The sequence below is a fragment of the Citrus sinensis genome, chromosome 2 (genome assembly GCF_022201045.2).
Source record: "Citrus sinensis cultivar Valencia sweet orange chromosome 2, DVS_A1.0, whole genome shotgun sequence".
Classification (NCBI taxonomy): Eukaryota; Viridiplantae; Streptophyta; class Magnoliopsida; order Sapindales; family Rutaceae; genus Citrus; species Citrus sinensis.
The window spans coordinates 10,639,130-10,665,015 of NC_068557.1; the positions used below are offsets into that span (position 1 = coordinate 10,639,130).

At 33.3% G+C, this 25,886-nt stretch overlaps 1 protein-coding gene, 1 long non-coding RNA gene and 1 pseudogene across 2 annotated transcripts; 1 reads left to right on the plus strand and 2 right to left on the minus strand.

Moving 5' to 3' along the window:
• The first annotated feature begins 1,007 nt into the window (after positions 1-1,007).
• On the plus strand, positions 1,008-3,679 carry LOC102610233 (prohibitin-3, mitochondrial). Its single transcript, XM_006469916.4, has 3 exons — positions 1,008-1,419; positions 2,441-2,993; positions 3,277-3,679. The coding sequence occupies exons 1-2, from the start codon at positions 1,108-1,110 to the stop codon at positions 2,984-2,986; spliced, it is 858 nt and encodes a 285-aa protein (XP_006469979.1). The 5' UTR covers positions 1,008-1,107; the 3' UTR covers positions 2,987-2,993; positions 3,277-3,679.
• A 1,558-nt stretch (positions 3,680-5,237) lies between these two features.
• LOC107175840 (glyceraldehyde-3-phosphate dehydrogenase, cytosolic-like) lies at positions 5,238-16,735 on the minus strand (annotated as a pseudogene).
• A 4,361-nt stretch (positions 16,736-21,096) lies between these two features.
• Positions 21,097-22,604, minus strand: LOC127900425 (uncharacterized). The gene is made up of 4 exons (XR_008052533.1): positions 22,439-22,604; positions 22,259-22,361; positions 22,105-22,171; positions 21,097-21,377 (listed from the first exon to the last, which is right to left on the minus strand). It is a non-coding gene; the product is annotated as an uncharacterized LOC127900425 (long non-coding RNA).
• Positions 22,605-25,886: the final 3,282 nt, after the last annotated feature.

Here is a 25,886-nt window from a genome sequence, read left to right on the forward strand (position 1 = left end):
AAATTATTTTGTTGTATTTGTGTGTATTAGCTAAATAATTATTTTATAACTATAAATATAATGTAAATGATTAGTAAAAATTGTTTTTAAAAAAAGCATTACCAAACGCATATTCTCTGTTTTTATCATTTCTAACTATGTCTACCAAACGCATATTACTGTTTTCAGTTTTAAAATATAGGATACAGAAAATGATACCAAACGCATATTTAAATTCGAAATACAGTAACTGCAAAACACCATTTTCATTTTCATTTTTATTCTCAGAAAATACAGATTCAAAAACAATACCAAACAGGCCCTTATAGTTTGCAAAATTTATAAAAAAATATAAAAATATACTTTCAACTTCAAGAGAACCGCTTCAAGGATTTAGGATTCTTTCAAGTCGAGAAAACCAAGTATCTTTATAAATCAAATTTCACTTTCTTCAACATAATTCACCAATTATATTAATTTATGTATTATTTACTGTGAATATTTATTAGGGGTATGAGTAGATAATTCTATGTAAAATAAGTGTTAAAAAGAGTAATATATTTTATTGAGTTAGTGAATATAGTCCTCAATTATAAATTAACATTGAGATAATTTAGTAATATAATATGACTGTTTAAACTAATTTTTTTTTTTGGTGTATTAAACTATCTGATATCCGAAGATGACATTAGGCCCGACTAATTCAGATTCGAGCAGGGTATAATCATTAGGGTGATAAATTTCTCCCAACAAGTATTTTAATGCAGCTACAATCTCAAGTTTCGAATCGAAAACTTTAGTTAAGTTAGAACAATTCCATACTAGCTGATTTACGAGTTTGTTAGTTGTTTAAAGTAATCTTTAAGTGTAAATAGCCCTACTAAAATTTTTTACCATTTTTTGTAATTTTTAAATTTAATTAAAAAATAATTTTAAAAATGGGCCGTGAGACCAAAATACATGACTTGTCGATGAAGAACTCCAAGACGAAAATACCCTTATAAATAAATAAAAATTTATAAACCCCCAACTGTTGTGTCGTCACCAAGTCGCTTAAACCCTAAATCTAAAACCCCCCTTTTGAATCAAAAACTCAAGACACGAGTTCCTTTTCACAGTGACACCAAAATGGGCAGCAGTCAAGCCGCAGTTTCATTCTTAACCAACATAGCTCGTGCGGCCTTCGGGCTCGGCGCCGCCGCCACCGTGCTAAACTCCTCGCTTTACACTGTAGACGGAGGAGAGCGAGCTGTTCTCTTTGACAGGTTCCGTGGTGTGATCGATGAAACCATCGGTGAAGGGACCCACTTCCTCATCCCCTGGCTCCAGAAGCCCTTTATCTTCGACATCCGTACCCGGCCCCACACCTTCTCTTCCGTTTCAGGGACCAAAGATCTTCAGATGGTTAACCTAACACTCCGTGTGCTTTCTCGCCCTGAGGTGACAAATAAATCAATGAACCCTAAACCCCATTAAAAAAATCGCATTTTTGTTCGTATTTTCTAGTGTGTATTTGATAATTATTTGTGGGTTAGCGCTTTATTTTAGGTTAATCTGATTGATGTACAATTGTGAAAGCAAATGGGATGATTTTTTGTTTGATGTTGTAGAATGTGTTAAATTTGTTTCTAGGAAAGATTTAAACTTGTTTTCTTTTCTAAGATAAGGAGAGAGGGGGAAGTGGATAGAAAGGAAAGGAGGGTTGTTTTCCTCTTGGGTGAGAAGGAAATGATAGCCGAAAGAAAGAGGTTGGAGAGAGAGAACCATATGGTAGTGTTACTAAATTTGCCCAGTGGGCAAGTATAATGATCAAATTAACACATCATATTTTCATTTTTGCTTACCTACTTATAAGAGATACTACCTGTCATAATAATCAATGGACAGAAGAAAGATTTCTTTCTGTTACTTCTGCCTACCTGGATAAGCATTCATATTGATAGGACCATTGGGTATGATTGATTGAATTGGATAGCTTGATTGTCAGATTTGTTCCTAGGAATAACTTTGTTAGTATTTGTTTTTGTTAAAGTGTTAAATTGCAATAAAATTTATAAATTGTTCTTATCGGGTAATTACTTTTTTTTGGGGGGGGGGGGGGAATAAAAATATTTAGTTATGAAAAGACATTTGTTATTGTAAGTGAAATTTTCCATTGGTTGTGCATTTGCATAGTTTAAACTGATAATATAAATGATCTGATATGCCTTTTTGTCTTGTGTTTTTATGATTTAAAGACTCATCTTATAATGGCTTGTACTCTCAATAATCCTCGCTCAGTGAATGAAACCATCATTCATTTGGATGCCTTTTTTGTTCTTTTAATTGACACATTGTAATTGACAATTTTGAACAATGCTGGCTGATATGAATTTGATGAATATCTACTTCGAAGCTTTGAGTTGATTTTGTTCTGATTGTATTCTGTTTTTTAGTAGTTAATCCTTTGATTTCGTGAAAGGTATCACGGCTGCCTTACATTTTCCAACATCTTGGACTCGAGTATGATGAGAAGGTGCTTCCATCGATTGGGAATGAGGTGCTGAAGGCCGTGGTAGCACAATTTAATGCTGATCAGCTTCTTACCGAGCGTCCACATGTTTCTGCACTAGTCCGAGAGTCTCTGATCAAACGTGCTAGGGACTTCAACATTGTGTTGGACGATGTGGCCATCACGCATTTGTCATATGGAGCAGAGTTTTCTAGGGCAGTCGAGCAAAAGCAAGTGGCACAGCAGGAGGCTGAAAGGTCTAAGTTTGTGGTGATGAAGGCCGATCAGGAAAGGAGGGCTGCAATTATTCGGGCTGAGGGTGAAAGTGAGGCTGCGCAGCTAATTTCTGAAGCAACTTCGAAGTTTGGTTTGGGATTGATTGAGCTGAGAAGGATTGAAGCATCCAGGGAGATTGCCGCTACTCTGGCCAGGTCACCTCATGTGGCTTACCTGCCTGGTGGCAAGAACAGCAACATGCTTCTGGCTCTGAATCCTGCCTTGACCGGTGGCCGTTGAATGACTGGTAATTTTATTTTATTTTGTAGCTCATAATTTAGATGAGAAATTGCATACTGATATTGAATCACCATGTTATTACTGATGGAAGGCTTACATATGTCAGTACTCATGACATATGTCAATATCTGGCCTGTCATCAGTGAAAGGAGTCTGCTAATCTTTAGATTATTACACTCCGTTTTAATACTTATTGTAAACAACAGTTGAATTTTATTGTGAAGAATTAGAGAGTTAGGTCCTTAATCGATTATAACTGCTGATTTTAATTTTCTGTTATTGCTTTGCAGGATCTTTTCATGTGGCCTAGTAGCGTGATCATGTGAGTTAGCTGAAGTTGCCATTACTAAAAACTGGAAATCTTTTGATGTCACTAGACCTTTTTATATCTCAACCTTATAAGAACCATATGCTCCTGTTTAGAATTAAGAAAGTTCTTAATGTTGGTGTAAACAGTGGTTTTGCGTCATAAATTCTTGATCTGTCCAGTTATTTAGGAGCTGCAGATATGGGAACAAAGTTGCTCAAATGTTTTTCATGTTTCACCCATCAGATGGCCCATCTTGTCTGTGCCTGTTAAATTCTTTTATTTCTCTCCACACTTCCTGTAGGTACAATTTATTATGTTCTTCACTCATGTGGAGCCTCCCTAAACTGTATGAATAAAAACCGTTTCGGCATTTTCGATTATAACCCTTTTCCCCATTGTTTTGAACTTTGGGTGATTATCACTAGACTACACTGATTTACGGAGCTGCTGGCTGCTTTTACTGGGTTCCATACCTCATGCAAGTTTTATAGATTTCTTAATGAAGTGCTTGTAGTTGAGGATTAAGAAGGCAGCAATGTTATGTGACGATGTTGATATTTGATGGTATTTAGGGTGTTACATAAATTAGAGCATCAAGAATTACTGCCACTTATTGTGTTGATTTCTACTCACAATGCGCATATGGCACTTGCTAGTCAAAGAAATTACTGCAATTGAAGAGATACTAGTATTACTGCCTCTCTCAAGCAACACCACTTTGGCGTTTGCAAATCTGTTTAGCCAATGAATGGTCACCTATAGACCTGTAGACTAAGTAATTAGTGGAGATTTGAAGACTAATGTCGCTGAAACAGTAAAGTTCACTGTTTCTTGCAAATGCATCCTTTCTCTGGTGCTAGTCTGCATTCTCCAGTCTCCAATCCCTATTCATTCATAAAACTTTTAATATCACACGTGTAAACAACATGGGGTATTAAAACCTCACATGCAAATAGACCAATGCTGCGTTTTAACGGATCTTAATAGCCATATCATGTTCCAACCGGGCAAAATTTATCGAAAACAGCTTTAAACCATTCTTCAATATCATGTTCCGAAAAGCAAAAAATTATCCTCAAAACAGACCGAAAAGAAAATGAAAAAAAGGTCCATGAAATCGTGACGAATCCGAAACAACTTCTGAACCACTCATGGCAGATCAAGTCAGTACCTCCTGTGCCATAACTCCATTCATGCTGTATTTACTTTCTGGAATGGGAGTAAAGAGTCTGGATTTCTCCCACTCTAATGTTTACTTACTAATTTTAGAGGAGGAGTGGGAATCCCACTCCGTAGGACCCATTTTTTTTTTTGGATGGGGGAGGTGGGAGTGGGAATCTACTCACTCCTCTTCTATTTTTATCCTTACATTTAATCAAATAAAATAAATAATATTTAATAAAATAAAATAAATAATATCATTTTTATTTAGATAATATTATTATATTATTTTATAAATTATACTTATTAAAAATAATAATTTATATTGATTCTAAGTTAAAATTACTTAAAAATAATATTATTATACTCATAGAAAATTAATATTACTATATACTCTTTTTATTTGAAAATATAATATTATTATATTTATTTAAAAATAATAGTATTATATTTATTTAATATTAGTAATTAATAATAATCAATATTTTATTCTAAGAAAATATTAATTTTGTATTATATTATTAATAATAATGTTTCATTTGTGTTGCTCTTAATAATAATTTTTTATTTACATAATTAAAATTAAAATTAATAAAAAAATTATTTACATAATTAAGAATATTAATAATTATTATTAATTTAAAAATATAATAAAATAAATTTTTTATTTTTCAAATCTATTTTTTTATTAATTTTGTAATTAAAAACGATAATTCTTTAAATAAAAATAAAATTGTAATTTAAAATCATTTACTCCCAATTCCATGCTCTCATTCCAGTTTAAGTAAACAACCTACTCCCACTCCCACTCCATACTCTTAATCTCAGGATTCCCACTCCAATCCAAAATATAAATGCAGCATCAGTATCATACCAAGAGACAAGCTTCTCCAAGTTGTCGCTCAAAGAAATTCCAGCCTTGGCGTCAAAAATGCTTGACCTGCCATGCAAGAATTTGTACAAAAAGATTAATTGTTATGAGTGAACTTATCAAGTTAATCTGGCACAATTAATTAACAGGCATGCATGGAAGCACAGAATTGTCTGATCACCTGTTGTCACCCACGAAGTCGGTTGATACAACATCATCCTCAATGTAACCAAAGATTCCTTTCATCTCACCTTGAGATGCCTCCCTACGTGAAATTTCAAAGCAGAAGGAGAATTACTAAGTATCCCAATTAAGTAAGTATAGTATTATTGTTATAAATGACTGATGCTAGCCAGGAAGATACTTAAAGAGTACTGATCATGACAACCTAGGAAACTGAATACGTGTAAAATGATGATTAATTAAGAAAATGATGATGGTGCTTAATTAATTACTTGAGAGCAGCTTTGATGTCATCGTAGGTGGCTTTCTTCTCTAGTCTTACAGTGAGGTCGACCACTGAGACATTGACGGGGAAGACGGAAAGCCATTCCAGTCAATTTGCCATTCAATGATGGCAGAACTTTACCAACAGCCTACACAATTATATACAGTCATATGTAGTAGATACAACAATATTGAAGGCAATAAATAAACATTCAAGAATTATACACACACATATATAAAAGCTAGCTCAAGAGTTAAGCGTTATCCATATTTAATATACTTAATTTAAGTTCAATATTTACCATCACGTGCAAGCTAATCTCAAGCATGAGTTTGGCTTAGACGAAGTGTGCAAGCCGATCTCATGTGTGAGTTCGACTATGATTTAGAAGTCTATAAGCCTCCAAAAGTGTGTGAGCTAATATATGCATGAGTTTGGCTTTGATACCATATAAAAGTCTATAGGCTTAACTCAACTTAATATTATATAAAATTCTATAAGTTTAACTCAACCCAAAAATTAAGTTAGCTAAAGTTGAGGGTTTTTCAAACCTTATATAGATAGGTAAGATAGTGTGGATCCACTCATTAAGAAGTTTGTCTCTGATACTGTAAGAAAGTCTATAGTTCTAACTCAACCTAAAAACTAATTTAAGAGTTGAGAGCTGTCTAAATCTTATATATTTAACCCAAGTTCAACACTCCGTTAATGTGAAATATTTTTCTTAACATATTTGAGTCTGCAAGTAATTACTATATTCCTTAGCAGCTCCATCACTGCTGGGAATAATGTTGAAAGAAGCAGCTCTTCCACGTCTCCAGTCCTTCATTGAAGGCCCATCAACAGTCTTTTGAGTGGCTGAATATACAGCAACAGTTAAGGAAACACAAGTTAAACAATGGTATTCACAGCCGTTGCAACTGGGGCCGGCCATATGTGCCCATAATCACCAGCAATAGCATGGACAGTGGTCATAAATCCCTCAACAATGCCGAATTTGTTTTGAATAACCTTAGCCAGCGAAGCAAGACAGGTGGTAGTGCAACTAGCGTTGGAGACGATATCAAGTTCTTTCTTGTATTCCTTCTCATTGACACCCATAACAAACATGGGAGCATCCTTACTAGGAGCTGAAATCACAACCTTCTTTGTACCACCCTATATGGCGCACAGATGTTAAAGGGAGGACATAATTTCAATTCCAGAAATTAAATGATTTCCCAGAGAATCAAAATCAAGCCTCTATATATACAAAAGACTTGAAAAATTTAAAAAGTCGCAAAAACATATATTTTCAATTGTTGTGTGGATAATTATAAATAGAAAACCTTCAAATGGGCAGCAGCTTTGTCCTTGTCAGTGAAAACTCCGGTGGACTCAACAGCTAATTCAGCTCCAGTCTCAGCCCATGGAATCTCCTCTGGATTCCTAGTCATCATTTTTATAAAAAAAATCAGAACTATCACTTTCACATCTTATATTAAGTGCAAAATTCACATTCACACGCGCTCGTACACACAAATACGGAACAAAAAATTTATATAAAAATCTAACACAAAAAACAGCATCAGGCTTCTCTCCAAAGAGGAGGGTCTTTGAGTCTTTGTGTTGGGAAAATATGCTCTTTAAAAGCATATGTGTTTATTTAATTGTAATAAACAATTTTTCTGATTAATAAAATAAATGAGGTATTTTATTCAAATATCTTAATTGCATTAATATTTGTATTAAAGTCCATTTAATCATATTATATGTATTTATGTGATCACCATGTGGATTCACAGAAGACATAAATACAAGTTATCTTATGATTAAATAAATTTAGTTCGCAGTTGATAAATAAAGTTGGGCACTTTATTTAGGTATAGACTGTAATAAATTCATTGAATGATTTGTCTTAATCATGTATGAATTTATTAATGTAGTACGACTACATTGAACAGGATCACATATGAGATTTAATTAACTTTGTAATAACTGTCAGACTTATTAAATCTCATAGGCGTTGATTTTACTGTAATCTTAATCTTGAGTTAATTATGATTTCATGATTGTAATTGTTATTCCATTTGAGTTACCAATGGGCACGACACATTCTTGTGGTCAAGATTACCCGGTATCTTGGTGGGAGCAATTATGAGTATTGGAGTTATGGATTAACAATATAGAATTTGTACAACACATCTCTTGATGGGTTTTCGGCACTTGATCATAGAATTCTCTGGCCAGAGCGTGTCAACATATTTAGTATGTTGAAAATGATCATTAGAGAAAACCAGTAAGGATCAAGGAATAAGATGTTATTAAATTGATTGGACAGTTGAGATATCAATTTAATTAACGATGTGGTACAAAGGATTGTGCAGTAAAGAAATCAATGTGGCTTGGGACGAATTATTATTCGAGCATACAATTATGGAAGTCAGTTCCAATCTTTTAGTGGAGTAGATTTGGAATTAAATAATTGGGCTAGTTTAATTACAGGCCTAATTATTGTAGCCACTTTTGTATGTTCCCAAATGATCCCTGGGTTAGCTCATTTAATTGACTGCACCACTACTGGACTAATAAGTAAGATAACTAGCGATTTGGGTCAAAAGCCTAAATATATCATTTAGTGGGAGGCTCCATTTAATTAGCTTTTGTATAAGGGGCCTTATGTTATTTTACAAGGTGGGTCCCCTATTAAAAAAGTAAATAAACGTGAGTTTTATTTAGGGCATTATTTGGAGCCTAGGGATTTCACTAAAGGGAGATATATAAGGCTTATTTTTCCCTAAAGAAAAGAAGAGAAGCCACTTTTTATACAGATCAGAGAAAAAGATTTTTCTCTCCATTGTTGAGAGAAAAATTTTCTCGTGCTAGTTGCTTTGGTAGTGATAAAGGCGCCCACACGTCAAGTGCAGATCGAACCTGAGTCATAACCTGGAAGATCATTGGAGACAGTTTGTGATCTAACAAGCGTGGTGGTGACGGATCGTGATCTAACAGGAGTGGTGGTGGCGGATCGTGATCTAAGAGCCTAAATCACTTCAGCGGAAAAAGCCAACTCAGATTTTCAAGGTACGATTTCTGAATTACGTATTCCTATATATTATATGAGAGCGGTCCTTAAAAGGTTTTATAAAAATTTTAAAAACCTGATTTTTCCCCAACAATTGGTATCAGAGCAATCTCATATTAATATATAAGAATATTGTATGAAATCATTCTTGAAATTTATGTATTAGAGTGGCACATTTTATTCAGATATATATTATTTGTTTAATATATTAATAAAGCATGTTTATGGTTTGTCTTAATTCATGGTTAGATGTTCTACTGTATTTTTCGTTTGGATCTGTAACAAGAGGGGTGGTTTATTATCACCATGTTTCCCTCTTAATTTTTTTTCTGTTATAGAATTTTTGTAAGCCAAAAATTGGCCTAGGAAATTTGTAAATCAACGGAAAATAATCATGGATGTCAGATCAGAGGAAACGGAGGCCGGAAATTTCAGAAGCATGCTGCCAGCAGCCACGAGCAACAGCAGCGCGCGCGGCCCACGTGGGCAGCAGCGCGCGCGGCTCGCCTGGGCAGCAGCACGCGCTGCACGCCCAGCAGTTGCCGCATGCGCGCGGCAAGCGCGCTGTGTGCGCAGTGGCTGGCAGCTGCAGCACGCTGCCAGCAGCGCGCGCTGCACATGCAGCAGCAGCGTGCGCAGAAGTAGCGTGCGTTCCAGCAAGCAGCGCGCGCAGGGTTAGTTTGTTTCTGGCGTATCGGCGACGGCAAACTCGACGTTGATAGCGGCTGTCCGGTGAGATTGGCCTGAACAGTGGCCGTTTCTGCTGGTGGCGACTGGGGAAGAAGAGGAAAAGAAAAATGTGATTTTAGGGTTCCATGGTTTTTACCATGGAGGTCCCTATAGTTTCATATTTGTTTCTTGTGGGCAGAAAATTTTAATTTTTTGCATTTAAGTCCAAACATAGTTTTGGGCTTAATTAATCCTAGTTTTAGGCCCAATTTCAATTGGGCTTAATGGATTAAAAATGCATAGACAAAATTAAATACATTAAATTTATTTTTGGTCCAAAAGTTTTATTTTAATAATAAAAAAAATAAAATTATCTATTTATTTATTTCTTTTTAAAATTAAAAATTGGACCAATTATAAATTAAAAAGCCCAATTTCCCCTAGTCCATTAACAAAAACAAGATTATGGAAGATGGATATTGACAAGAAGCCCAATGAAGATTAGGCTTAGAGTTAATGTATTTTTCATTATTAGGAAAGCCATGAATTAAGATTATTTAATTGTTTTTCTATATGTTATGTTTTGGATGATAACATGCCATGATAACATGTCATATAGAATAGGTAGTGCCACTCTATGCATAATGTTACATGTCATTCATTAATAATGAATCTCATTATATTGTTTGAAATTTGTACATGCTTAATAATATTTGATATCATCTAGATAATATTATAGGAAGCATGCAATTAACAATATGTATGTTTTAAAAAGGAAAAACCAATTTTAAAATATTGAGTGGGAGAGGGAAAATTCAAGATAATTTTCCCACGGGTTCCATTGTTAGTTCAATAATAAAATTATATATATACCTCGACTTCATGATACGGTGATGCTCCCTTCGGAGGGTATATATATTAGATATTTTATTTGATGAACTTCTTCAAAGATAAAATTGAAATATTTTTCAATCGATTGTTCACCCCAACGGTGACTATTGATATGAAAAATACGTAGATTGAAACAGTGGTTATACATTCAACTGAAATTTGTTATTAACCTTCCCAACGAAGCTCTGTTAACAAATTTAGGCCCAAAAAGATAACGATAATTATTTATCATGTCTCTACATGAAAGTAAATAATCCAATGGGTAATTGGGTCTAGTAAGTATAGACATGACTTCCCCACCAGATAGCTTGTCAAAGCGGAACTAGATTATCGTTACAATAAATTAAAATGCATTTATGGTTTTATGCATTTTTGTCATTTATTGTGAATATTATTTCAAATTATTTATGCATGGATGTTTTATTTTTCAGAAAATGTCTTCCCTAAGCCCACTTACTATTATTCTAAGTCAAAACAAACTCACTGGAGAAAACTACATAGATTGGAAAAGAAATCTATTCATTGTCCTGACTGCTGAAAATTATAAATATGTCTTAACCCAGCCATGCCCCCCAGTTCCAGCGGATGATGCTCATAGAAATCAGAGGAGGCTTTATGAGAAATGGCAAAAGGCCAATGAAATGGGAAAGTGCTACATTCTAGCCTCGATTTCTAATATTCTGCAGACCAAACATCAGAACTTGGAGACTGCCACTGAAATAATGGATAGTCTCCAACAGATGTTCGGGCAGAGTACTCGCTCTGCGAGACAAGCAGCGCTGAAAGGAATTATGAACAGTAAAATGGGGAAGGGCACAAGAGTTCGTGATCATGTCCTCAAAATGATGGACTATTTGAATGAGGCTGAGATTCAGGGAGCACAAATCGATGATAACTCAAAGATTGACATGGTGCTAGAATCTCTGCCAGAAACATTCAAGGAGTTTAAGGTCAATTATAACATGAACAAAAGAAACATGACCTTAACTGAATTGATGAACGAACTCCATTCTGCTGAAGAGATCTATCGTGCTGAGAAATCTCTAGGAAGCATAAATATTACTGAAAAAGGTTCATCTTCTGGGCCTAAACCGAAAGGCAAAGGTAAGAAGAAAGCTGGGAAAAAGAGACCGTCTACCAAGCAAGATGGCAAGCCGAAAGGCAAATGCTTCAAGTGTGGACAGAAAGGTCACTGGAAAAAGGATTGCCCTAAGATTGTGAAATCAGGTATGGGAAATTTTTTTGTAATTGAGGCCTGTTTAGTTCAGAATCCTATTGACACTTGGGTGTTGGATTCAGGAGCAACTAATCATATTTGTAATTCACTTTATTGGTTTCAGGAAACCAGGAAAATAAGTGAAGGAAGCGTCAAGCTGCAGTTAGGGACAGGACAGTTCGTGTCAGCAGTAAAGACTGGATCTGTTTTATTATCTTTTAATAATGAGACTTTAGTTTTGAATAATTGTCTTTATGTTCCAGACATTAAGAGAAATTTAATTTCAGTAGCTTGTTTGTCAAAGCAAAGGTACACTGTAAATTTTGGATCCTCTGTTTCTATTTTTCATAATAAGAGACTTATTTGTTCTGGTACATTGGAAGATAATTTATATCATTTAAGTCCAATGATCCATTCTATGCATGACACAGTGATAAATAATGATGAGCATACACATTTATCTAAGAAAAGAAATATTTCTTCCAACCAATGTTACCTCTGGCATTTACGCTTGGGTCATATAAACCAAAATAGGATACAGAGAATGATCAAAGATGGGCTCTTGGGTCCATTAGAAAATGAATCATTGCCACTCTGTGAATCCTGTTTAGAAGGAAAAATGACCAAAAGGCCATTCTCGGCCAAAGGAGTACGTGCAACAGTACCACTTGAATTGGTACATACAGATGTATGTGGACCAATCAATGTACAAGCTCGAGGAGGTTATGAGTATTTCATCACTTTTACTGATGATTACTCAAGATACGGTTATGTTTATCTGATGCGTCATAAGTCTGAAGCTCTTGAGAAATTCAAAGAGTATAGGGCTGAGACAGAAAAGCAATTAGATAAGAACATAAAGAAACTTCGATCTGATCGAGGTGGTGAATTTCTCTCAGGAGATTTCAAAGAGTATCTGGTTGAAAATGAGATTATATCTCAATTGACTGCCCCGGGAACACCACAACAAAATGGGGTAGCTGAAAGAAGAAATAGAACTCTTTTGGATATGATGAGATCTATACTTAGTTATTCGTCATTACCAATCTCTTTTTGGGGACTAGCACTGGAAACTGCAGTTTACCTTTTGAACTTAGTTCCATCTAAGTCAGTGCCTAAAACCCCAATAGAATTATGGTCAGGTCGCAAACCAAGTTTACGACATGTCCGTATTTGGGGATCACCAGCACATGTGCTGAAACCAAAGGCAGACAAAATGGATTCACGTTCTGAGGTTTGTATGTTTGTGGGGTATCCCAAAGGAACAAGGGGAGGTTTATTTTATAGTCCTCAAGATAGGAAAGTGATCGTGAGCACACATTTCACTTCCCTTGAGGAAGACTATATGAATAACTTCAAACCTAAGAGTAAGGTAATACTTGAAGAACTGTCAGGTGATCAGGTTGATGCTCAGCTTTCAATGCCTGTTACAGAATAGGAAGAACAGCAACAACCAGATGATCAACACAAGATTAACCCTAAACAACCATCACTTTTAGAACCTCGTCGTAGTGGGAGGGTAACTAGGTTACCTGCGAGATACATGCTTTTGGGAGAAACCTATACGGCTATCTCAGATGAACATGTACAAGATCCCACTAGTTACAACGAAGCTCTAATAGATAGAGATGTTGAATTTTGGAAAAAGGCCATGAATCAAGAAATGGAATCTATGTATTCCAATAAAGTCTGGGAACTTGTAGAGGCACCAAAAGGGGTAAAACATATAGGATGCAAGTGGATCTACAAGAGAAAAAGAGGAGTAGACGGAAGGGTGGAAACATTTAAAGCAAGATTAGTAGCCAAAGGGTTTACTCAGAAAGAGGGAATCGATTATGAGGAAACTTTTTCTCCGGTTGGTATGCTTAAATCCATCAGGATTCTGCTCTCCATTGCTGCAGTGCTAGATTATGAAATTTGGCAAATGGATGTCAAGACTGCCTTTCTCAATGGGCATCTTGAAGAAAACATCTACATGCACCAACCAGATGGATTTATACAAAGAGGCCAAGAACACATGGTATGTAAGTTGCAGAGATCCATTTATGGATTGAAGCAAGCATCCCGGTCATGGAACATCAGATTTGATCAAGCGATAAAATCGCTTGGATTCATTCAGAACATTGATGAACCATGTGTGTATAAGAAAATTCAAGAAAAATCTGTAGCCTTCCTAATTCTTTATGTAGACGATATTCTCCTAATTGGAAACGATATAGGAATATTGACTACAATAAAGAGTTGGTTAGCAAAACAATTTGATATGAAAGACCTGGGAGAGGCAAGTTATATTCTTGGTATCAAATTATTACGAGACCGGAAGAATAAAACTTTAGCCTTGTCTCAAGCGGTCTATATCGATAAGATATTGGCTAGATTTAGCATGGAAAATTCCAAGACTGGTTTATTACCATTCAGACATGGAATTACATTCTCTAAGGATCAATCACCTAAAACATCTAAAGAGATAGAGAGAATGAGACAAGTTCCCTATGTAGAAGCTGTGGGAAGTCTTATGTATGCCATGCTTTGCACTAGGCCAGACATCTGTTTTGCGGTAGGGATGGTTAGTAGATATCAATCTAATCCTGGACCTGAACACTGGACTGCGGTCAAGCATATAATGAAGTATCTGAAAAGAACTAAAAATTATATGCTTGTGTATTCTGGTGATGAACTCATTCCAGTGGGTTATACTGATTCTGACTTTATGTCAGATAAGGATTCCAGAAAATCAACTTCCGACTATGTGTTTACATTGGGAAGTGGAGCTATTAGTTGGAGGAGTGTGAAACAATCTTGTATCGCAGACTCCACAACTGAAGCTGAATATGTGGCTGCATCCGAAGCTGCAAAAGAAGCTGTATGGCTCCGCAAGTTCCTACAAGATCTTGAGGTGGTACCTGCTGTAACTGCACCCCTGAAACTATTTTGCGATAATAGTGGTGCGGTAGCTCAATCTAAGGAACCAAGGAACCACAAGAAACAAAAACATATTGAGAGGAAGTATCATCTTATAAGGGATATAGTGCAGAGAGGTGATGTGGAGGTTACTCAGATTGCGTCACAGCAAAACTTGGCAGATCCTTTTACTAAGGCCATACCTGGGAAACCTTTTAACTTGCACTTAGATTCCATGGGCATGCGTGAGATGCCAAATATGCTTTGAGAGCTAGTGGGAGATTGTTGGGAAAATATGCTCTTTAAAAGCATATGTGTTTATTTAACTGTAATAAACAATTTTTCTGATTAATAAAATAAATGAGGTATTTTATTCAAATATCTTAATTGCATTAATATTTGTATTAAAGTCCATTTAATCATATTATATGTATTTATGTGATCACCGTGTGGATTCACAGAAGACATAAATACAAGTTATCTTATGATTAAATAAATTTAGTTCGCAGTTGATAAATAAAGTTGGGCACTTTATTTAGGTATAGACTGTAATAAATTCATTGAATGATCTGTCTTAATCATGTATGAATTTATTAATGTAGTACGACTACATTGAACAGGATCACATATGAGATTTAATTAACTTTGTAATAACTGTCAGACTTATTAAATCTCATAGGCGTTGATTTTACTGTAATCTTAATCTTGAGTTAATTATGATTTCATGATTGTAATTGTTATTCCATTTGAGTTACCAATGGGCACGACACATTCTTGTGGTCAAGATTACCCGGTATCTTGGTGGGAGCAATTATGAGTATTGGAGTTATGGATTAACAATATAGAATTTGTACAACACATCTCTTGATGGGTTTTCGGCACTTGATCATAGAATTCTCTGGCCAGAGCGTGTCAACATATTTAGTATGTTGAAAATGATCATTAGAGAAAACCAGTAAGGATCAAGGAATAAGATGTTATTAAATTGATTGGACAGTTGAGATATCAATTTAATTAACGATGTGGTACAAAGGATTGTGCAGTAAAGAAATCAATGTGGCTTGGGACGAATTATTATTCGAGCATACAATTATGGAAGTCAGTTCCAATCTTTTAGTGGAGTAGATTTGGAATTAAATAATTGGGCTAGTTTAATTACAGGCCTAATTATTGTAGCCACTTTTGTATGTTCCCAAATGATCCCTGGGTTAGCTCATTTAATTGATTGCACCACTACTGGACTAATAAGTAAGATAACTAGCGATTTGGGTCAAAAGCCTAAATATATCATTTAGTGGGAGGCTCCATTTAATTAGCTTTTGTATAAGGGGCCTTATGTTATTTTACAAGGTGGGTCCCCTATTGAAAAAGTAAATAAACGTGAGTTTTATTTAGGGTATTATTTGGAGCCTAGGGTTTTCACTAAAGGGAGATATATAAGGCTTATTTTTCCCTAAAGAAAAGAAGAGAAGCCACTTTTTATACAGATCAGAGAAAAAGATTTTTCTCTCCATTGTTGAGAGAAAAAGATTTTTCTCTCCATTGTTGAGAGAAAAATTTTCTCGTGCTAGTTGCTTTGGTAGTGATAAAGGCGCCCACACGTCAAGTGCAGATCGAACCTGAGTCATAACCTGGAAGATCATTGGAGACAGTTCGTGATCTAACAAGCGTGGTGGTGACGGATCGTGATCTAACAGGAGTGGTGGTGGCGGATCGTGATCTAGGAGCCTAAATCACTTCAGCGGAAAAAGCCAACTCAGATTTTCAAGGTACGATTTCTGAATTACGTATTCCTATATATTATATGAGAGCGGTCCTTAAAAGGTTTTATAAAAATTTTAAAAACCTGATTTTTCCCCAACACTTTGACCTTCAGCTGGTGCTTCCATTGTCCACGAACACTATCATACTTGAACATGTACGTCTATATGTAGAAAATACCCGTATATTCACATTAGGTATATAAAAATTAATATCACGAAAGACTAATTCATCAGGTCAGACAATCAATCAGACGATATAAATTCCTTTAATTTTAATCCATCAAATTTTTATAATGTACATGTGCATGTAGGTTCACATTTCAAATGCAACATATATACAAACGTGAAATAAAAGAAATTAAAAAAAAAATCGTATCATTACAACCCCCCCTCCCCCCCTAATCAGTTGTAGTGAAAAGATCATTAAAAGCGACAAGCGCAACATCGTCTCTTTTCAATGTAATTAGGGATGGCAATGGACAATTGCGAATTTGTCATCATCAAATCTGTACTTATAAAAAATTTAAATTAAATTATATAATTCAAACTATAAATATATAATAATAGTCTAAAAATCCACAAACAATATTCAACTCTAGATTTTATTAATGTAAATAAGAAATTAAAATTTGAGCATTAAAAAAATGTATAAAAAATATTAATCTAACACTAAATATTTTCATTGCAGGTGAATCATCATCACTAATATCAATGTCTTCCTTCATCTTTCAATCAATACACAAGTATTATTAATAATATTAACAAGTAGATTTTATACAATTATCGTTAAGGCAAAATAAACAAAATCAATTAAAGTAAAATAAAAATATTAGTAATAAAAATTATAAAATTTCTACTTATTAAAAGCTTATTGTATATATGTTGCCGCAAGATAAATTAGGTTTAGGAATTAGAAACTTTAACTTAAATATATTTATGATTAAAAATTTTTTATGTGATTTTTCTAATAAAAATAAAAATATAATAACTAAAATAAAGAACGCGGGTTGGTGGATACCATCGCTGGTACCCAAGGATTTTTGCTCAATACCAACCTCACTCACAACCCAAGTGGATTTAAGTTTAAAATATAAAACTCGCCCACAACCCGCAAAATTATCCTCAATGGGTGGGTTTTTACGGGTGGGTTTGTGGGTTGGTAGGTAATTTTACCATGGCTAAGTGCAACTATCGCCACCAAACGACGGATTCTTCCAAATCCTTCTCAACAATAAGTTAATTATATCAACTCAAACAAAAATAATAATAAAAAGAATTCATTAAAGAGAAAGAAATTAATAAAAATTATATATACCGCTGATTTCGATCTTGATCTTCTTGCCCATAGTCTCTAAAAATGATGAAAGACTTGTACAGACTTAGGCCCGTTTAGGATTGAGGTTCAAATTCAATAAACTGCTTATTTAATAATTTTTGAGAGAGATAATGTTTGGAAAATTTTGTAAAAACAACTTATTTTATAATTTTTTCTATTTTAACAACAACTTTTAAAAGCATGTGGGGAGGTGCTTTTTATAAGCAGCTTATTAAATAAGTCACTATATTTTTTTAAAGTTCCTGTTATAACCTTAGCATTTTACAAAAAGACAATTATATCTTATTTTTCCATAAACCCTAATATAAAACCATTAAATATCATATTACCGCCACAATTAAATTACCACTACAACTATTGTATGTTCTCTACACTATTAATTTAATGTGAATGTAATGCATATTACATTTTATTTTATTTGGATTATGTATAAGTATGAATTTTTATCATATTTATGTAACAGATTATGAAGCTCATTAAATTTTATTTAATTGAGTTTTTTTTCACATTATGTAATTTTATGTACTTAAAGGATAAAAGAAAAAAAAAGGCATGTTTAAACAATTTATTAAACATACTTTAGAAATAAAAGATAATTTAAATTTATATGTATTTTGATCATTATATAATAAAACAATATTTTCTCTATAAAATTTATCAAATGCATATACTCTACTTTTTAAATTCACAGCAATTATGGCAATAAAATTTATTAAATATTAAGTTACTTTTTTAATCAGCGACTTATTTTATTTGTATAGTAAAAATAATTTATTTAATTAGTAATCACAATCCCAAACTCGCCCTTAGGACGAGATTTTAAGTATACTAATGTAAAAAGTGAAATTAAATTTAATGGAGAAGAGAGTGGAGGGCGTAAAATGGGTACGTGGCAGATTTGTTGAGATTTAATGATGTGGGGACCCGTAACTCTGCGATGAAAATGGTGATTGGTGATGATGTTTTCAATTTTTATATGGAAATTAAATAAAAATTATATATTTGAACTAAATAAACGGCAGAAGGTACTGGTGGGGTAAGAGGATAGTGACCGTTGATTTCAAGAAAAGATCTTTGATTTCCACATCGCATGATCCAGGCTGTGGCTTCACTGGATCAGCGGTTACGAATTGGTAAAACCGGCATAAGAAAATTGTGGTTGAAGTGAGGCCTTTTTTTTTTTTTTTAATTGGTCGTGAGAAACTACATGGATAAATTAATTAGATAAGAGTTCTCATATAATTCGGTACTGAGTTAATCTCTTTGTTAATATTTTAGAAAAATTTAATTGATAGTTATTATATAAACATATAAAATTAATTAAATCTGAACCATATTTTACTATATACACATGTATATGAGGCAACCTGTGGTAGGAGATTACGAAGAATTGTGTATAGATCAGCTTAAGACAAAATTCGAATCTTGTCTATTTCTTATATTAATTGCATTATTTTAAGAACTTCAAGTGACACAATGACAAATTAACAAGGGTATCACTAATGTAAATATTAGTTGACATACACACACGTATCACAATTTGAATAAAAATTTTGAGAGTTTTAACTTTGCTCATATCAGTGGAGAAGGGATTAGCCTGTCGTTAAATATTAAAAAAATATCACAATAATAACTTATAAAATATATATATATATATATATATATATCACAATTTTCTGAAAATCAAAGTTTTTATTAAATATTTCATAGGAAAGTACAATATTTTCTTTAAAATTTAAACAAATTAATTAAAATATTGTTTTATTAATTTAAAATTGATGTGGTTTTTGCCTATTGAGCAATTGAAGTCAACTTTTTATACCATTAATGTGATAATTATCTCGCATTACAATAATAGACAAATCATTGTGCATTTTCAGAACACTATTTATAAAAGTTATTATTAAATGTTTAATTGGAAAGTAATACAAAAATAGACATTATTTTACAATTTGAATAAATTAATTAAATATTTATTTAATTTTATAATTGACATGGCTTCCTTCATTTGTATATATACCAGAGTAATTGAAATAATCCAATTTTTATATTCTTCATTGTTGTGGTAATTATCTAGCATCAATCAATAAATAACACATGTCTTTGTTGATGTTTGTGAGTCAAACTTATGTCATATTTTACAAAACTTTCATCTTTATGACGCAAAAAGTTTATGTGAGATTCTCTAATTCACAAACATTACATTTCACATGTATGAATTCATCTAATAAAAAAAAATTTTTCCACATTTTTTTCCCCATATTCTCTTGCTCACCATTTTTTCTTTCTACAATGAGTGATATACTCCTTGGACCTTCTTAAATTATTTTTTAAAGTTTTAATGAACGTATATGATTAAAATGTTGGAGGAAACTAAGATAGTTCACTCAAAAAATTTGGAATCGTTGAATCATGGATGTGTATAATCACCCAAGTTAGAGCAATGATACAGGTATCATATGTATCTAAAGTGATGTTATATAATATTATCACATTTATGATAAAATAAATTTAACTAACATCTAATAAATGTCAATTGCACAAATTATGTATCCAAATAAATAAAATAAAAAATAAACCATGTTATGATACTTGATCAAATTTCAAGTCTATCATGTCACTTGAATAAGAAGAGTTGGATTCTTTGAGGGATCAGTTATTATTTTTGTGTGGAAATCACTCTATGTTAGTCTCGGTTGATCAATCTTCATCTTCTACGGAGACACAAAAAGAACTAAACCTATTTTATTGATAACTATTGAGATCTAATGGATAACGACTACCTTGGCTGAGTTAATGAAACACTTACAATTTCGGCTTGGATAATGGAAGGGTTGAATCATTTTCCAAATGTCTTCAGCTCAAGATTTAGCCATTTGTTAGATGATTCCTACATAAGGTAAATGATTTAATTTCTAAGTTATGTAATAACTAGTTATGTTCTTTTATCATCATCATCATCATCATCATTATTACTACTACTACACTCCTAGAAAAAAAAAAAAAGCTCTTTATGACGATTACCTGTCATCTTACCCATGACATGAAGGTTGAGCGACCGTCATTAATTCCAGTGTCAAGAAAAAAGTATGACGATTTTTATATGTCATGTTAGGCACGACGTATTATCCATCACGATTTTGTCATTGTTAGTTTGATGAAAAATTTTCACGCATGATTAATATCAGTCATAAACGTTTCCCATTCATAACTATTGTCTGTCATATAAACATGACACATTTAATTCCTTAAATTCGATGGTAAATGAAATATATTTTAATTATTTGACAGGAAATAATGAAATTGGCGCCAATTTTTTAATATTATTTTTTGGTAAAAATTAAAATATATCCTTTAAATTATTATATAAATAGAAAAATCTTTATATATATGTATGTATGTATGTATGTATATATATAATTCATATACAATTTCTCAAATCTATCCACAAGTTTCATAGATTATAATCATGTTATGAAATAAAATAACTACAACAATTATAGCTAAATAAATACTTCATCAATTCTTAATTTGTTTTCCAAAATAACGATTACAATTTCTTAAATGAACAATCTTGAATCAGTCAGCTAAACCACCAGCAACATAACTAAAACCAACAATATTGCTTGAATCAACCATCTCAATAAACCAGCAAAATCAGCTGAATGAAGCACCTGGAATTAACATCAGCACAGCAAGAACAATCTTGAATGAACACGAAGAACAAACCATACTGCCATCAAATGCCACATAGTCTCATACTGCCATCAAATACAAGTAACATATTTAACAAAACCAAATACAAGTGAGATGTTGGAAAACATCAAATAAACTAAACCAAATGCCACTATATTCACACTTCTAGTAGTTAAACTAGATGATATGTTCAATTAAACAAAATGTAGTTTGATACTGATGACATTACATTCAAAATTCCAAAAAGGTAGATTTCCATCAGTAAAGCATCAAAACCAAACCAATCCAATCCAGCATAATTACAAGCTCAACCCAAAACAACTATACGTTATATTGAAATATCAAAATTGGCTCTCAAACCAAGCTAATACAGCCAAGTAAATGAACATGAGAACTTAAAACAGACCCACACTAACTAAAGTATGTAATAAACAGTTCCTCAGCTTATATGAGCATTCGGACATAGTTCATCCATTCATACCGTACCTCATCCATTTCTGCCTAAGTGTAAACTGGTTTGTTGTTAAATTGCAAATGACCAAATGGTTTAATAGCAAATATGACGGACAAAAATATCAACAAAAAATGAACATAAAATATATTACTTACATTGTTGAGCAATAAACTAGGATCGGCAATAATATCCCTCATATACAATATGACATAATATCCACACTTATAAGAACTAGGTTTTTTTTTTTTTGAACCTACAATAATAAAACTCAATCTAAGTACGTAATACGTTATAGCATGTAGTTAATTAAAATGATACGCAAAAGGAAATTGTATTACCTGTACAATTTTGAATTCAAGGTGCACTCTTTTTTTATCGCTTGTTGCTGTGAACATGTTGATCCCACTAGGAGTTTAAAACTTACTATTAAAACTACTGAAATGTTTATAATGGACTTAACATTCTATGATGATTTAACGATGATATACCTACTTTATTACCAACTTTTTAATGTCTTCCACCGGATTATTTCCTTGCGGATCCATGATTTATCCAGTCTTTGCCACCACATGGATCACAACAAGAATCCAATGAGCTATATAATTGAGCAACAACTTATAAGTAAGAAGAAATGAAAATTAACAACTCATTTATTAATGAAAATGAAACTACCTAAGATTGTAAGGAATGAATATCAATTGAGAGGGGCGACTTGGCCAAATGATTAGCAATTGCTTGTGTCCTCGTTATACTCGTTTTAAGCGCATTTTCAACTCTGCTGGGGCTAACATGATCAGGATTCATGAAGGCAAACGGTTTCCCCATCTTATCAGCTAGAATTTTGTCATATAAGCAATTGATATTCAAGAAAAGCAAGAATTAAATATTTATATAATCTTTTAATAGATTTTATAATTAAAAAAATGAAAAAGAAATTACTTATGCCATATGGATATGCATGTGATTAAGGCCAAACCATTCCATGGTAGCCAATGCATAACAATCATCGCTCCCAATATAAGCCAGACATTCACCTTCAAATACCTCATTATCAAGTGGATGAGGAAGGTAATTCCACTGAAAGACAACTTTATGTTACGTAAGCCTAAAAAGAATTTGAATCTTGGATTCCACATGGCGTTCTGTTGGTGCTGAGTAGTTGCTTGTGTTGTCTTTCTTTTTAGAACCATTAGGCCAGTATCACCACAATCTTCAAGTTTGGTCTTCCGAACTAGTGCTTTATTGGGTTTTTCCATTGCTTTTTTTTTTTATCATTACTACTATCTGTGGACTTTTCTTTTTTGGGGCTACCTTATCTCGTGTTTGGAGTTTTAGGGAGTTTGCCAAAATCTCCCAACTTGTTGTATACTGTTTTGGGTCTTTTCTTTTTAGGGTTACCCTTTCTTTTATTTGGAGTCTCAAAGAATTTGCCAAATTCTTCAAGTATCTTCATTGTTGTTTTATACTTTTCCTTGTTGGTTGGGGGGGGGGGGGGGTTTTTTTTTTGGCTCCCTACTATTCTTTCTTGGAGATGTTGTTGTTGATTTTAAGTTATGTTTTGAAACCTATAAGGCAATTTCCATGATTTAAAAACAAGAAATTTAGGGTAATTATCCTTTATCTTTATAATGATGTAGAACAAAATAGTTTGTGCAGTACCTTTTGTTCATTAACTGTAGTGGCTTTAACATTCATCTCGAGATCTTTATCATGCATGTAATCACTCTTCATTGGTGTATTAGAGCTGCCGATGTTAGAGTGCCTAGGTTTCCTTCTAATTTGCTTCCACAACTCTTCAATACATGTATCATGCTTTGCCAACCAATCTTCCAACTTCAATATATCCTTTTCCATGATATCATAATTACGTGGAGTGTCAAAATAAAAAGTTCGGGTTACAAATTGGCCGACCCCTTGTATATGGCCATTTCTTGGGCGTTCCCTAAACTTTTGCAAGCAAATCATTTATTCCATCTGAACTTGAAGATACATTTTTTGCATTCCATCAAGCCTTCATATAGGTATTATTTACACCTTTTATCAAATATTGATATAAAAAACAGAACTTTTATAATAATACATATACAAACCAGCACTTACAAGGTTATCAATGATGAGTTGAACATCACGATGATATCCCCTATTCTTTTTTCTCATACCTTTGATATGAACTATACTCCTATCTATTTGATCTTCACTAAGACCAGTTTCAACACTCTGTAAAATTGAAGTTGAGCAGTAAATTAAAAGCCCCCTCAAGTTATACCTAATGAAAATGTAGGCAAAGAATACAAGTAAAAGAATGCAAACAAACATATATATTTCAGAACCTACTGTAACAATCAAATGCAAGCAACTAGAATATAAACATACTTACAATTTCTTCCAAAACAATGGTTACACTAGCTACTAGCACGCATTTTTTTATATTTCTCCTTTCTTATTTTCTACCATAAATCACAAACCAATATCAATGCAATGTTATACTCAATTGTTAGTATTATATAGCATTCAATGAAAATTTTCCTATGACAAAATATTGAATAAGATTTAATTTACGTTCTTGATACCTTTAACTTGTTCCCGCACATCATGGCCTATTAATAGTTTAGGTGGGTCTCATTCCTCCACCTTCTTATTGATTTTTTTAAAATCAAAATTCATGGTTCTTAGAAAGAAAACACATATGGCCCATATAAGCATTTTTCTTACTATGTGACAATTGACAGGGAGTTATGTCTTCCCCACAGTATGGACAAGCATAATACCCTTTTGTCATACACCTAGACAAATTTCCATAAGTTGGAAAGTCATTGATCGTCCATGGTAAGGTAGCTCGCTAGTTGAAGAATTCTTTTCTATAGGCATCATATGCCTCAACATTAACAGCCCGTAAAGACTGTAAGTCATCGATTAATGGTGCTAGGGACATATTAATGCCATTTCCTGGTTGTTATGGTCTGGAAATCAATAATGAAAACATCATGAATTTCTTTTTCATACAAAACCACGGAGGAAGATTATAACTTACAAGGACAACTAGCCAACAACTGTATGTACTACTTAGGGTGCTATGTGAATTGATTTTGAAAGTTGAAGAGCCAAGACGAAGATTTCTAGATTCAGATGCAAATGAAGGCCATTGATCCTCCACTAACTTCCAAGCTGGAGAGTCAGCTGGATGACAAAGCTTGCCGCCAACGTTTCTTTCATTTGTATGCTAAGTTAAGTCCTTGGCAGTTTGTGGTAATTGGAATAGCTGCTTAAACCTATGAATGAGTGAGAAATACCATAAAATGTTTGCGGGAACCCCTTTCCTATATTTTTCTTTAGAACCATCTTTTTTCTGCCACTGTGATACTCTACAGGTAGGACATAAAAGTTCTCATATTCCTTTCTATGTAGTATGCAATCATTTGAGCAAGTATGTATTTTTTCATACCGCAAGCCCAAGGCAAACATAGTTTTTTTTGCCTCATATGTACACCTAGGCAATGTATTGTTCTCTGGTAACATGTTAACAAGGAGACTTAATAAATTTGAAAAGCTAGTATCAGACAAACCATATTTCCCCTTCAAATTGTATAACTTAACCAATGCACCTAACCTAGTATATTTTTGTGAACTCGAGTACAAAAGTTTCTCGGCATATTCTAATAAGGATTTAAAGGCCTTAGGATTGTTATCAAAATGCTTGTAAGTATCATGAATCATGCTTACAGCCTCACCCTGATTAAGGTACATGTTTTGTGGGTCAACTTGATCACTTAAATCAATTTTTGTCATGTCAGGTTCGGTTTCCCCATGCCAACTCCAAATAGTATAACTCTCATCAAAATCTTTTAAAATAAATGGTCTCTAACTATCCTAGAATTGTAAAATGCAAGCTTTTTACATTTGATGCAAGGACACCTTATAAAATCACCATTATCAAAATTTTCAATTGCAAAATCCATGAACATATCCACACCAACAATATATTCCGAAGACAATCTATCACATGTTATCCAAGACTTTTCCATTTTATAAACAAAACAAAACTCCCGATACAAAAGTAAAAATGTAATAAAATATTAAAAAAACAAAATGACAAATTACATGCAAAATCTTATCGTTTTTT